We start from the raw sequence: 15,085 nt of genomic DNA on the forward strand, positions 1-15,085 counted from the left end.
AATCGTATAACTAACTAGGAGTTATCTAATCGGGATTGGGATTTGGAATTGGACCTGCAAGGCTTTGTAAGTAGGGTGTACGCATATGCGGAGCATATTCTTACCATGGTGATGGCCGAAGGCTGGGGGGCTGGCGACGGAGGTCACCTGCGGGTTGTCAAAGTCTGCATGTTACGCGTGTGCACGGGCCATGTTTGATGACCATATGGCATATGCCACAAACCTGGATATTTGCAATTTAAGGATCAACAACTTTGCATTTTCTATTTGCATGTGCATTGCACATGCGTAGGCCGACCGTGCCCCGAAGCCGACCTTGGTTCTAAGGCTACCACGTTGAACTTTCGGACCACGCCGAGCTTTATGCATATGCAGCGCATATACAAATAATTTTTTTAATATTTTAAAGTATTTAACGTGATCCACAAGCTAGTGGCCCACACAAGCAAGTGGCCCACCCCAACTAGCTAGAATACTAGCCATCTGCCGTACGGTCGCAATCCTAGGCGACATACCACGTCGATCCATTGATAGAACCCACTGCTTAAGACTCTCTTCTTGTATTGGTGTAAGACGGCGATTTGGGGCAGCAGAACCGCGCTGTTGTGGTGCTGCCATTTAGGTGGTTGTTGAATAACGCGTCGCGTGTTGGGTGGGGTGGGCCACTTGCTTGTGTGGGCCACTGGCTTGTGGATCACGTTAATAAATAAAAAGGACTATAAGTAATATATGCTTGGTGTATATGGGCATATGCTGAGTATATATAGGGTATATGCTTAGTATATACTTTTACTAGCTATAATAAAATAAGTGAACTATGCTGTTAAAATACTAGTGCATATGGTAAGCAAATACTTACTTTATACTCTGCTAATTCTATTTTACCTTACTTCCTTATAAATTGCTTATTCCACCCTTTAGAGTATTACCGTTATATTCTATAAGGTAGGCTACGCTGTGGTATATACGGTGTATATACCGCCAGTCTGTTTCTACTCACTAATAAATATATTCTTGTGGGTGCATATATATGCTTAGCATATGCATTGCATATTCTGTGCATGCAGTTGCTAAGGTAAATTGTGGCTACCGGTGCGCGTTCTGTATGGCTGGAAGTGTGGTACCGCCGACCTTTTTCCTGTCGGTGACCACGCTCAGCTTCAACTTTTCCGAGACCATGACCAGCTGGAACCCGGTTAGAGACTTGAAACTTGAAGTTCTGGCCACGTTGAACTTTCTGACCACGCCGAGTTTTTCCGTGACCACGCCGAGCTGTAAGCCCCCCATAAGCTACGTTTGCTGGGATCTCTTTGACGATGCATTTCGAACTCCGAATTCAATCGTGCCAGTCGTTGCTTCCGTAAATCCAAGATCTGACCGTTCTACTAGTCTTTGAGTTATCGAATTCACAGTCAAACACAACTGCCGTCAACATGAGCGTCGATGATCAGCGCCAGCAAGATATCAACAACGAGTGCATTAGCAAACTCAAAAAGTCAATTATCTTCGACAATGACTGGTATTTTGCTCTCGCGGTCATTCCCTCTTGCCTCAGTCAGCTTGCTACGTCCAACATGTATGGCGCTCTTCCTGGAGCGGCATCTGCAGACGTCTCTCAGGAAATTGATAAAAACCTCTTCAAGTCAGAATGAGTATGCACCTCCTGTTTCAACTAATGCTAAATTCTATGTAGAAGTCATACAGTGGCCGGTTGCTTGGTCGAGGTGGTCAATGAATGCGAAAATGCATTCGATCTCGCCATCAACAACTTTCAAGACTTGAATGAGGGGGCCGACAATGTCTTTGAGATTGTAAGTAAGCAACCGCTGCAGTAAGCGCTATTGTACTAAGGTCAGCAAGCTATCTAAAGCACTCTTCCCGGCTTTGGCAGATGTTACAGCACAGCCGTCTGAGCACCACGTTGTCTTGCTGAAAGATGCGATGAACGATCTCAAAAAGACAACAAAACATTCACATGATGCAGTTGAGGAAGTTGCAAAGGCATTCGACCAAGTCCACGCCAAGGTCGGAGAACTGCTGCGTGTTACTAATGAGAAAGTTGGTCTTGCAAAACAGGCCGAGAAGTTAGCAGTGCTCCGTGTGTACACTACCTCACTCCAAGTTCGGCAAACAACCGCGGCCGTCAAGACATCACAAGACGCGGTTGGCAACATGAAAGGTGTGCTCAAAACAGCGCAAGACTCGTATGATCGAGCCAGCAAGAATTACCCCTCAAGTAAGTCGTCGTTGATACGCTGTTCAGACAAATCTAATCAGTCGGATCACAGCAATGGAGGTCCTTGGAGCATCAGTGGCAATGGCATTTACCGACTGCGTCACATCAGCCATCTCTCAGATCGTGAGTACAGAAACTAATTCTCCTATTCATCTTCTAAAGGAAAGCTAGGTTCCCGCTTACGTCAATAATATGAATATGGTCAACAAAATCGAGACAGGCATCGATGTACTTACCAAAGATAGTCTCGATATCGCGAAGAACATTGAAGGTACCGTGAAACCCGTAGCCAATGACAAGGACCCTGCAAAGACAGTCGACTATGCCTCGGACCCGGCCTATGCTCTAGCATTCACAGATAATCAGTACATCACTCATATTGGGAATATCATAACGGCCGGCAAAGACAACGGAGTTGACTGGAAGTCTGTGCAGGCATCAAATAAAGACTCCAGGACATCCGACAAACCAGCTGTCTCAGATTTGCAATATCTAGTCGATCAGCTCCAAGAATCGTTAAATAGGACTGTACTAACCAGCAAGCCGCCGTCGATTGAGCTAAAGTCCATCGCCAGCGACACTGTGAGGGTAGGTCACGTACCGCTCCTCGCGCTGCCAATTATTGACTCTTCCAGGTCGCAAATGATGTACTAAATGCATCGAAACAAAGCGATGCACTGCCTGCGGCGGGTAGTGATATAGTGCATGGATGGCAACGGAGCATCAAAGATCTCGTTGGGCGTATATCTACGCTCACGACACAGGGAAATTCGCTTCCAGGAACAGGCGGCGCTACTGGTGCTGCTTTTCCGAAGCCGACAACCAGCGCGGCTGGCATCGCGAATAAGACCGAAGCTCACGGTAGGTAAATTGATATCCCAGGAACCTTCTGCTAACGACAAACAGCACAAAGTCTTCTCCAGGGTGCAGCCAACTACCTCAACACCACACAGCAAGCCTTGTCCACGTCTTTGACGGCCTACTCAGAGGGTACGAAGAGGCTCGCTGCTATGCAGGAAAGTCTTGGAAAGCTCAAGGCCGAAGTTGAGGAGTATAAGGCGGAGGCGAAAGTTTTGGTATGACACTCTTTCCTTTATACAGATTGCCGATTTCCTAACACTTCTACCCAGACGGAAGTCGTGGTCATCCTGACCTTGATGGCCACTTCTGCGATCGATATCAACACTAAGATCAACTCTCTTCTAATCCATTTCAGAGCCATCGACACCCTTATCGGTCATATCGTGGAAGATCAGTCCGAAACACTGCTTAGGAAAATCCAACTCGAACTTAATGAAGTCGACAGGCAGACCAAGAAAGGTCCTATGTCTAATGCCAGTGGACTTGCAAGTCACGTAAGTTGTTGATCTGCTCGTATCGTTGCTTTCGGCTAAACCGGTAAGTCATTCTACGTCACCGGCTGCATAGTTGCAGCATACTTCGACGTTCTTGGAGACTCGGCGAAGAATTTTGGTGAGGTCTCGAAGACCTTTATAACCGCCGATGGTGATCTCGGAGGACTCAAAATGGTCAGAGAGGCAGGGAAGCCATTCCCGATGGAAGCGGACAAAGGTTTGTTGCGCCAACGCCCCCGTGTTCTTTCATGAATTCGACACTAAGATTCTGTAGATCCCGAGGAGAAACCGAAACCTACTGGTGATACCAACAACACTCCGGCCACTGATACAAACTCCAGCACTGGCACCATTGATTCAGAGCAAGCACTTATGTCAGAATATTCCAAGGGAATCCAGACGGAGATTGCAGCACGCCGGGCCACCATCGCAAAGTATCTGCAGAATGCTAACACAAAATTGAACGCGTACCTCAAGGAAGTAGGTATTTCACTTCGCAGCCCACACCATCTCATCTTGCATGCCCAAATAATTAACCTATCGATCTCTCCAAATTACTAAATTATCAAAAGCTAATCGATCAAACTCTAGAAAACCGACGAAAAAGAAACCAAAATGAACGAACACCTCGCCGAGATCAATGCGCAAATCAAGGAAATTCCCGAACAGCGCGTCAATACAGATGTGACTAAAGGCGCGAAAAAGGGCGCTGCATTTGTGAAAGAGGCAATTACGAAAGCAATTGATACCACGACTACTTTGACAGCATTGCCGAATGTGGGAAGAAGTGATAAGCTTGAAGTGGTAAGTTGCTCATTTCTTATGCTTGTGTTGCTACTTGGATTGAGCGGATGCTAATATCGCTATACAGAAGCGTGGATTGTAAGAGCTCAAATGGCATTTATGTCTTGCGCGATATTCTCGAATGTAAGGCCAGATGAATGGGTGCGAGGGCTCTGATTCAGGTACAGCAGTGACGCTGCAATCGATCTCATGTCAATAAATTTGATCCTTCTAGACAATTTCTGTGTAGCTTGAAAGGGTTCAGCCTCTTTTCCTTTTGATTTTGTGTATATTCATTTCGGTCGAGAGCTGATTTCGCTAATGCTGTGCATAATTTGGTCACACCTATATTAAGGTCTGATTTCTATCCAGGACAAAAGTAGCTACCCCAGTATCCATTGTTACTTCAATCCGACCAGCTATTTTCGAATGCGAATGCAAAAGAGTACAGTCGAATGAACCCATGCTATTTTCCCATGCATACGACAAGCTTTCAGTGTCAGCGTCGCTGCCAAGAGACTGATAACGTAAGCAGTTAGCGAGCTTAGAGTTGTTTTACCTCAGAAGCTCAGACTAAGAAATCGATTGCGGATATAGGAATATCCGCACCGTCCGCTAAGCTGATTTAGGACGGTAATCGTTTTCTTAGTCTGAGGGCCTTTGGCGAGATTTGTAGAAAACCTAAACACGGTTTATATGAGAAGACCTCATTAACTTTAACGAAATTGATCTACCCTCCCCACAATACCTGTTGATATAAAAATTACACCAAATTATAGAGAAAAGCCTACTCTATAAAGCTATGAGATCTTCAGCTCCTTATACGCGCGCGACGTTAAGAGGAATTTCGTCGCCGTAGAGGCCCTAATTCTACCTCTGCACCGCCGAGCCGCGCAGTAAACACCAACGCTGAAACGCTTACGCCCACGCCGCCAGCCCTCTGCGTAGAGCTTTGCGAGAGCTCTGCGGAACGAAGCTCAGGGGGAGACCTGCACGGAGCTCTGCAAAAGCTCTGCACGAAGCTCCGCACGAGGCTCCGCACGAAGCTCTGCTCGAAGCTCTGCTCGGGGCTCTGCTCGAAGCTCTGCTCGGGGCTCTGCTCGAAGCTCTGCTCGAAGCTCTGCTCGAAGCTCTGCTCGAAGCTCTGCTCGAAGCTCTGCTCGAAGCTCTGCCCGAGGCTCTGCTCGAGGCTCTGTTTCGAAGCCCTATATTAGAGCTCCAAAGCTCTACTAACACCGCAGCGCTAATATACTAGGAAGGTTCTACAATTGCCCGTACGAACGCCCGTACGAGCGCCCATACAATCGTCTCTACAAACGTCTCTGCAATTAATCGCCCGTACGAACGTCTGCACGTCTGCACGTCTGCACAGTTACACGTCTGTACGGCCTGCACGTGGCTCTGCACGAAGCTCTGCACGAAGCTCTGCACGAGGCTCTGCACGAAGCTCTGCCACGAAGCTCTGCACGAAGCTTTGCACGAAGCTCTGCACGAGGCTTTGCACGAAGCTCTGCACGAAGCTCTGCACGAAGCTCTGCACGAAGCCCCACACGAAGCTCTGCACGAAGCTCTGCTAAGGTTCTGCACGAAGCTCTACACGAAGCTCTGCACGAAGCCCTGCATTAAGCTCTACACGAAGCTCTACTAAGGCTCTGCACGAGGCTCTGCACGAGGCTCTGCCCCCTAGTAGTAGCAGAGACACTCCGGGCCAAGGGAGGATATTTTTAAGGAAGGACCCAACTATAGCACCTACTAGGTGTTGCAATAGCTTTAAGTAGTAGATATCTATATATCTGTATAGTTTTATCTATATTAGTAGACTATTCAATAAGATATAATATATGCTTACGCTTTTAACAACGCGTTTTTTAACTTTGACGAAATTAATGTCAGGACCAAGCAATAGCCGTATAATAAAATTAATACCATTTAGAAGCCCTAAGTCTTAAAAAAAATGTGACTATGGGGTTTAATAATAACGCGTTGTGTGAATGAATAAATTAGATATCCGCAATATCCGTTTTACGGATTTTGCTTACGTTTTTAACAAAACTCGCCAAACCCTCTCAGACGTGATTTTGCAATTCGGAAGACGGCGTAGGTTATTCCGACGCTAGCTAAAAAAATCACGTCTGAGCTCGCTGAGGTAAAGAGTTGTTTACCTCAGAAGCTCAGACCAAGAAATCGATTGCGGATATAGGAATATCCGCATCCGCTAAGCTGATTTAGGACGGTAATCGTTTTCTTAGTCTAAGAGACTTTGGCGAGATTTATGGGAAAACCTAAACATGGTTTATATAATACGACCTTATTAACTTTAACGAAATTAATCTACCCTATTAATATAAAAATTATACTAAATTACAGAGAAAAGCCTACTCTATAAGTTATAAGATCTTTAGCTCCTTATATACGCGCGATGTTAAGAGGAATTTATTGCCGTAGAGGCTCTAATTCTACCTCCGCATTACTGAGCCGCTTAGTAAACACTAACGCTAAACGCTTACGCCTACGCCGCCAGCCCTTAGCTCTGCGGAATAAAGCTAAGGGGGAGACCTGTACGGAGCTCTGCACAGAGCTCTACTAAAGCTCTATAAAAGCTCTGCACAAAGCTCTGCACAAAGCTCTACTTAAAGCTCTATTATTAATTCCCATTACTAAATACTGACTAAATGGCGTTGTCGACAGTGGTAATTACAAATCATAGTTTAGCTCTATTGTTATTATTGTTATTAGCATTTCGCCACCTACTATATATATATAGTCTTCCTTCTTTACCTGTATAAAGCTCTAAAGCTCTACTAATACGCAGCACTAATATACTAGGAAAGTTCTATAATCGCCCGTATAAACGTCTATACAATAAATCGATCAATTGCCCATACAATCGTCCCTACAAACGTCCTTGCAATTAATCGCCCGTACGAACGTCTGCACGAAGCTCTGCACGAAGCTCTGCATTAAGCTCTGCACGAAGCTCTGCGTTAAGCTCTGCATTAAGCTCTGCATTAAGCTCTGCACGAAGCTCTGCATTAAGCTCTGCATTAAGCTCTGCACGAAGCTCTGCATTAAGCTCTGCACTAAGCTCTGCACGAAGCTCTGCATTAAGCTCTGCATTAAGCTCTACACGAAGCTCTACTAAGGCTCTGCACGAGGCTCTGCCCTCTAGTAGTAGTAGAGGCACTCCGGGCCAAGGGAGGATATTTTTAAGGAAGGACCCAACTATAGCACCTTCTAGGTGTTATAATAGCTTTAAGTAGTAGATATCTATATATCTGAAAAGTTTTATCTATATTGGTAGACTATTTAATAAGATATAATATATGCTTATGCTTTTAATAAAGTGTTTTTTTAACTTTAACGAAATTAATATTAGGATTAAGTAATAGCCGTATTATAAAATTAAGACTATTTAGAAGTCCTAAGTCTTAAAAATATTATATTAACTTTTAGTAATAATAACGCGTTATACAAATAAATAAATTAGGTATTCGTAATATCTATTTAGTAGATTTTACTTATACTTTTAACGAAACTCGCCAAACGCTATTAGACGTAATTTTGCAATTTAGAAGACGGCGTAGATTGTTCTAACACTAGCTAGAAAAAATTACGTCTGAGCTCGCTAAGGTAAGAGAGTCGTGATAGTTAGTTAGCTATAAGACTACAGCTAGGTAATAGCTCGCTACCTTAGTAGTAAGATTTAGTAGTAAGTTAAAGCTTTTAGTAGAAGTTAAGGATATTTAAATCTTTAACTAAGGTTATATGCTAAGCAATAAGAAACCTATAGGGATCTTTTGCTTAGCTATAGTAAATAAAGCATTTTCCCTAATATCTCTAATACACGCTATATACCCGTTCTCCTATACTAAAATTTACTATTTTAATATCTATATAAGATGAAACGTATATTATATTTTATGCGTTAGCTAGGTAGTAAAACTTCTTCCTTTACTTCTTCCTTATTAAATCTATAATCTATATATTACTTAACTACTTCGTTTTCTCTTCTAATTAATAATAATACTAAATTAGACGATTAAGATAATTCTATATCGCGAAAGCCTTCTCTAGCTAATTAGAACTACGGCTGTTAATTAGGATGATTTCTACTTAATAATATATAGTAAGCTTATTAGTAAATACGGATACTAAGTTACTAATAAGCGGTTACTATTAAGTAAAGCTTCTTTATTACTAATATGTAAATATAGGGCAGACTTTTTTTAAGATGGTTCTTTAAGTAAAAAGAGGCTTTAGCTGTATAATCTTTACCATCTAGTTTAAAAACTGGGTGCTTTACTTATAATTAATAGTAATAATTATATTAACGGCCATCTATCTATCGCAGTCACGTAAGGGGATATTTGATTTTTACTATATAATTGGGAGGCGTAGGGCTATAAGGTCACTCTAGGGCTAGTCCTTAATAGTTTTTCTAGTTCCTAGCGCTTAAATCTACTAAGGATTTGCCTTAAAGTAACTAGATATCCCTAACCACAAGCCTATAGCTACAAAACTATTTAACTGTAGTAGTCGCACTAAGGTAGGTTCTTGGCAGTTTTGCTAGTTCCTAGCATCTGCTAAAGAATTGCCTTAAAGTGCTATCTATATATAATATATACTAAGTACAAGGGATGGCGGGTAGGAAAAGCAAATTAGCTATATGGTAACTGCATTTAATTCGCGAATATTATAGGTCTTAGTATTATGCGTTACTAAGATAGATATTGCTAAGCAATATATAGACGTTAGTATTTATCTATCGCAGTTACGTAAGGGGATATTTGATTTTTACTGTATAATTAGGAGGTATTGGGCTATAAGGTTACTTTAGTGCTAGTTTTTAACGATTTTACTAGTTCCTAGCACTTAAATCTACTAAGGATTTGCCCTAAAGCAACTAGATGTCCCTAAGCGAAGCTTTTATACCTAATAAGATATTACCATATTCCGCTATATTCTACTACATTGCCGTATTCTGCCATATTTTGCTATATTACTACATTCTACTATATTCCGCTATATTCTGCTATATTATTACATTCTACTATATTTTATAGACCCTAACTTATAAGCCAACTAATTAAGATTTTCTACACCTAGTATAGAAAATCGCTATTAGCTTGCTTACTATTAGCGCCTTAGTGGCACTCTTAATATCTTAACCTACTAGTTAGTAATCTTTACGCTAAAAGTAGTATACTACGCTAAAAGTAAGAGTTAAGGCAATAAAGGTTAGTGGTTTTACTTTTAATATATAGGCGAAAGGCTTTTAATAACTACTAAGCTAGTTACTAAATTTGCTAATATAAATACCCTAAATCTTTAGCGAACTGGGCAGCGCCCTAGCGGAAGAAGTAGTTTAAGTAGCTATTTAGGTTAATTCTAGCGGCTGCTAGATAGGAGAAAAGGATCTTATAAACCCTTAAAGAGGTAAAGGGTTTACTATAAAGACTAAATAAGGGGTGGTTAAAGGGTTAAGAGTCCCTATTAAATAGCTTTATTATAATAGCAACTGGGTATAATAGGCCGCCTTCTACCGTAATAGCGATATTAACGCCTTAGCGTTACTTATTAGCTTTACTTTATTTAAGGCGGAACGTTATCCTATTAGGCGTAAAAGTAATATTATATTAGGTAGCCTTTCTTACTAAGAAGGTTATTTAGTTTTTAAGCTCTACCGTAGTATATATAATCTCGCCTATCTATAGAAATCTAGCAAATACGAGGGTAAATGCGGTATTAGTATTAATATTTAGTAGCGATGGGCCATGTATTACTACCTAGGCTAGAATATCCCTAGTAATAGGTTACCTTTTTTTTTTTACTAAGGGAGAAATAGTGGCTACTCTGGCGAGTAATTAATATACTATTAGATCCTTAAATACCGTAATTAAGATACTATAATTTACGTGACGTGAGCAAATTACGGAGATATAGGCTTATAAGGTTTTGGCCTTAAACCTACCTATTTAAAGCTAGGAGGTACTTAATGCGCGGCGGGCAATCTATTTGCCTAGTTTGCGCGGCTTAGCTAGGTAAGGGGAGGCTCCTTTAAATATGCAGCATAACTCCTAGCTGTTAACCGCTAAGGAATAGTTTCTATGGATTGCTAGCATAAGGCCGTGCTAGAGAGGGAGCGTATAAAGGTTAAATAGTACGTTAATATTATCCTTAAAGTTTATAGGCGGTTATAAGTAGTCCATTAGGTTTACGGCACTTATTAAAAACTTATTAGCTTTAGTAGTAATGAATTAAGGGCCTAGTATGGGCAGAACTAATAGATAATCGTGCCTTGAAATTAAGATAGTATATTAGCTAAGCCATTTAAATTACCTAGGATCCGACTGCGTGGATATCATAATATTATAAACTATAGCAGCTAGTATAATCTTATAGAGTAATTTGTTTGCTATACTCAACAGTTAGCGGACAGCGAGCGATCCAATTGACGCAGTTAGTCAGCTATTTTGCTCAAGCTCGCAGCTAAGCCGACCGTTGGACACACTGCAAGCTTTTTAGAACGCTCAGTTCATGTATGCAGCCTTTATGCAGCTGGAGGATCCAGATCATGCACCAAAGAGGAGCAGAAAGACGAGGTCACGAGCACATCAACTTTCTTTGAGTCGCCTAGGTGCATCGTGTTGTTGAACATTTTGCATGATACTTGCATGGACTACATGCTTGAGGCGCTCGTGAACAGATTTGAAAAGATGGAGAACAGAAAGGCTACACTGACTTCACATGTACCTCGATACGCTTAGCCAACAAAAGCAGTTGTCTCGGACCATTGGCTCCACAAGGCTTGACAGCTGAAGGACCCCAGCTGCGCCCACGAAGGACGCGTGGCAGAAGTGCTAGTAGTCGTTGTCATGCATGTCGTCTCAGCTTATGCCACATTATCTATATTCTACATTATTCATCCTGATATTCAGCGGTCAAATACCTAACCGAGTTATACATTCCATGTTTAGAGAAGGTGGCTGACTGAACCCCACCCCGCAGCTGGTGACTACACGACATTGAGCGTCAGCGGAAACAATGTGAAACCCCTTTGAGAATGTAGGACCATGTCCGATTGGTGCTTTGACCACAATGCACAGAACCGCACGTTGTAGAGGACTCGATCGACATAATTGACCACCAGTGGTGATATTTTGATCGTGCTGTGCCGGGGAACTGTTTTCCATCGACGGTCGACACCAAAGACTATAAGAGCATGTCAAAGATGTAGATTTCCCAGCATCGAACCTGTCAATAACTTCAATAAAAAAATCTTCCAACAATACAAATCCACACAGCCACAATGGCTCAATGGGTGAAAGTGACCCAAAAGAACTGCCCAGCGATGTTCGCCGAGGCTGTCGGAGCTTGGTCTCTACAAGTCCACCACTCAGCCATCGCCTCCGTCATAGCGAACGACACCATCCACGTCGACGTGAAAGATCCAAAGTCATCGAACCTTTTCACTGACGACGAACTTCAGACACAAGTCCGCAACTACTTCGACAACACTGTGGCTTCCCTAGGACTGTACAGCTTCGTTTACCCTTTTGAGCGATACAACAAGCTGATCGCGGGGAAAAACCTCGATATCAATGTAGCATTCGGCCTTGACTACGCCGATCAGGCCACGTTCGTTCAGGCGTATCCACGTGTGGTCATCAATACCTTTACGCCCATGATGGATGCAGGTGGTGCGAAGATCAGGAGTGGCTGGCTATCTTCTATGATCCGCAATTCCTTTGCTCATGGTCAGACTCACATCCGAACTGATTTTGCTGGATATGTCGGCGTGAAGAGAATTTGGATCTGGAACAAAAATATGCAGGGTGTGGTTACGTTCGATGTTCATATGGATATCAAGGATTTTGTCGCCTTGGCGGCGGAAGCCTTGGAAACATTCATAGCGCTCGTAGTTGAGACTGGAAAGTATCAGCCGTTGTCGAAGATGCTTGACTATGAGTTGCACTAGACAAACATCAGTCATTCCATGAGATAGCCACAACAATGACGGACGAAATGTAATTACTCGAGAAGTATGCATAGCCATGGCTAAGCGTCGAAATCGGCACAATCTGTCGGACATCTTTTCATCGTTATTGAAAGATTCGTATGGTGCACAGGCTAATGCACTGCCTCTCTCGTCGACTGCACGTTACATGCTGAGGGAAGTCTGCAAACATAGACTGGCAACCTTGTCAACCTGTGATATATGTGTATAAACTGCCATGAAATGACCGCGACTGTCGTAGAGTCTCAATCCTCAAACAAGGGTTCAACGAGCATTTTCTGAGCAGAAAAGGCCTACTCACACCATTGCAACGTCGCGTGACTTGCTACACTCGGAACCCTCCCCCTAACGGAGTTGCGATAACGTTCTATAGATCATACATACTTTGCTGCCATCTATCTCGTACGCGCCATTTCCAGGACACACTGAAGCGAAGCTGAATGTAATAGGACGAGCGTCACTTCACGCAGACGCTAGTGCGTCGGGTTGTAACAGTTTTCTACCAGCTTGATTCTCGCGTTGTGTCGTGACCCATCTGCGATGCCTGTCACGCTAATGATATATCCAGCGTGGTTTTCATTTTCAATATTGGCCAATCAGATTGATCAATATTGTTACTAATCAATATCGGCGAGTATTGGCGAATATTGGCCATATTTGTAATATTGGCAGATCTTCTTGGCGCCCCTTTTTAACAAAATTTAACTTTAATATCGTACGGATAAATTATTAAATATTATAGCTTCTAAAGCAGACTTATTACTTTTTATACCTATGTTAGACTTCTTTAATATAGAGGGGTTGTTAAACTGCTAGTAAAAGAAGACTTTTAACCTATAGATACTAGTTGGTAGGGATTTGCTTCGCAAATTCTATCCCTCCGTTGTGCTGCGGGGGACTGCGGGGGCTGCTTCGCAGTAGGGGGTAAGCTTTAGGCGGAGCCTTGTGTAGAGCTTTAGTAGCGCTTCGTGTAGAGGTTCGCGCAGAGCCTTATGCAGAACCACGTGCGGCGTGCAGGCGTGTAGATGTCTAGATGTCTAGACGTGTAGACCTTCGTACGGGCGTTTATATGGACGTTCGTATAGGCGTTTGTGTAGGCCATTAATTAATAAATCGATTGATTATAGAGCCGTTCGTAGAGACGATCGTATGGCGACTAATCGTATGGGCGTTCGTACGGCCGATCGTAGAACCTTCCTGGTATATTAGTGCTGCGTGTTAGTAGAGCTTTAGAGCTTCGAGCAGAGCTTCGAGTAGAGCTCCGAGTAGAGCTTTGAGTAGAGCTTCGTACAGAGCTTCGAGCAGAACTTTGAGTAGAGCTCCGAGTAGAGCTTCGTGCAGAGCTTCAGGTAGAGCTTTGGGTAGGGCTTCGTGCAGAGCTTCGTGCCCCCCATTGAAATAATACACCCCCTATATCCCCACCGATGTGGCTCTATATTTTGTAAGTAGGGGCTTATTTTATAGCGGTATTCTAGGGCTATAAAATAAGCCATTATTTATAAAATATAGAGCGTTATTAGTAGGGTTAAGGGGACGGAAAGCCTATACTCTCCCGAAACTATACCTAAACTAAATATTAAATCTAGTGGGCCAATTTACCCCACTGTAGTATTTATAAAGGTAAAGCTATTTGCTCTAGTATTAATAAGGGCAGTAGTATTAACTCTATATCTATTCCAAGATACTATATATAGGGTTATAAAGTATTTGCTACCTATTAGCCGACTTAGGTTAATCTTTTTAAGGGTATTCTAGGAAGGAGTTTTCCCCTAGGGCTCTTCTTTTCCTAACTTGTTAGATATTTCTTCTTCCTCTATTTCCTTAATATTACCTATAACTTTTAGTTCTAGGTAAGGCGAGGTAAAGTTTTTTTATTTTATAGTTGTAGTATATAACCATAGCAGAGTTAATTAGGATATTATAGTAAGTGTTAGTTAGGGGTGCGGCACGCGGCGGATTAGACGAGAATTATAGGTTTATAATTATAACTGCTTTTAGCGTAAGAGTAGTTATAGCTTGTTTTTCTACTCTAGCTCCTATAAGTATAGCTAATGAGTTTTAATTACTATAGGGCCGCTTTTACCAATTAGAGTAGGCGTTAATTCGCTTAAGTTCTAAATCTAATAATAGGTAGTAGGCTATAAGTTTATTATAGGACGGCAGGTCGTTTAAGGTTATAGTAATCTTGTTTTATAGCCTAATTATTAGTTTGTTATATAGGTCTAATTATTATTACAGACGCTTTAAGTACAATGTTATAACTACTTGGAGAAGAGTTGGAGGAAGCTAGTTGGTTAATATAAGCACGGTCTAGGATAGAACCCATGGAGCTATATAACGAGGAATGGTAGCTAAGGTTACATAAGGTGCTATATAAGGAACGCGAGGAATAAAAGGAACTTACGTACCTTACGTATAACACGTACATCGCGTATAAGGAGGATTTTATAGGAGTATAGTTATGTATTTAAGGACCCTTAGTCCCTACCTAGATAGTTCTTTCCTTATAGTAATTCTCAGAATACAATTAGAGTTAATCTGTTAGGCAACCACTCCACTAGTTGTTATTACGTTGTTAACTACTATCTTTATATTTTTTATATACCTAGCCCATTAACAGAACCTATTGTAGTTCCTACTATAAGGTTCCGTTACACAATTACTACTTAGTTATAGTATTAAATACAAAAAGTT

The 15,085-nt window shown here is 42.1% G+C and overlaps 2 protein-coding genes across 2 annotated transcripts; both read left to right on the plus strand.

Moving 5' to 3' along the window:
- The first annotated feature begins 1,271 nt into the window (after window positions 1–1,271).
- K441DRAFT_655985 (uncharacterized protein) lies at window positions 1,272–4,838 on the plus strand. Its single transcript, XM_067647942.1, has 12 exons — window positions 1,272–1,642; window positions 1,694–1,811; window positions 1,861–2,236; window positions 2,289–2,359; window positions 2,408–2,824; window positions 2,872–3,097; window positions 3,143–3,312; window positions 3,367–3,591; window positions 3,640–3,808; window positions 3,866–4,071; window positions 4,183–4,395; window positions 4,463–4,838. The coding sequence occupies exons 1-12, from the start codon at window positions 1,434–1,436 to the stop codon at window positions 4,475–4,477; spliced, it is 2,415 nt and encodes an 804-aa protein (XP_067506777.1). The 5' UTR covers window positions 1,272–1,433; the 3' UTR covers window positions 4,478–4,838.
- Window positions 4,839–11,683: 6,845 nt separating this feature from the next.
- On the plus strand, window positions 11,684–12,352 carry K441DRAFT_694461 (uncharacterized protein; the record flags this gene model as incomplete). The annotated part of the gene is made up of 1 exon (XM_067652724.1): window positions 11,684–12,352. One exon carries the CDS (start codon window positions 11,684–11,686, stop codon window positions 12,350–12,352), a length of 669 nt encoding a protein of 222 aa, XP_067506778.1.
- Between the last annotated feature and the right edge of the window lie 2,733 nt (window positions 12,353–15,085).

This window comes from Cenococcum geophilum, assembly GCF_001692895.1.
Source record: "Cenococcum geophilum 1.58 unplaced genomic scaffold K441scaffold_10, whole genome shotgun sequence".
In the NCBI taxonomy this organism is placed as follows: domain Eukaryota; kingdom Fungi; phylum Ascomycota; class Dothideomycetes; order Gloniales; family Gloniaceae; genus Cenococcum; species Cenococcum geophilum.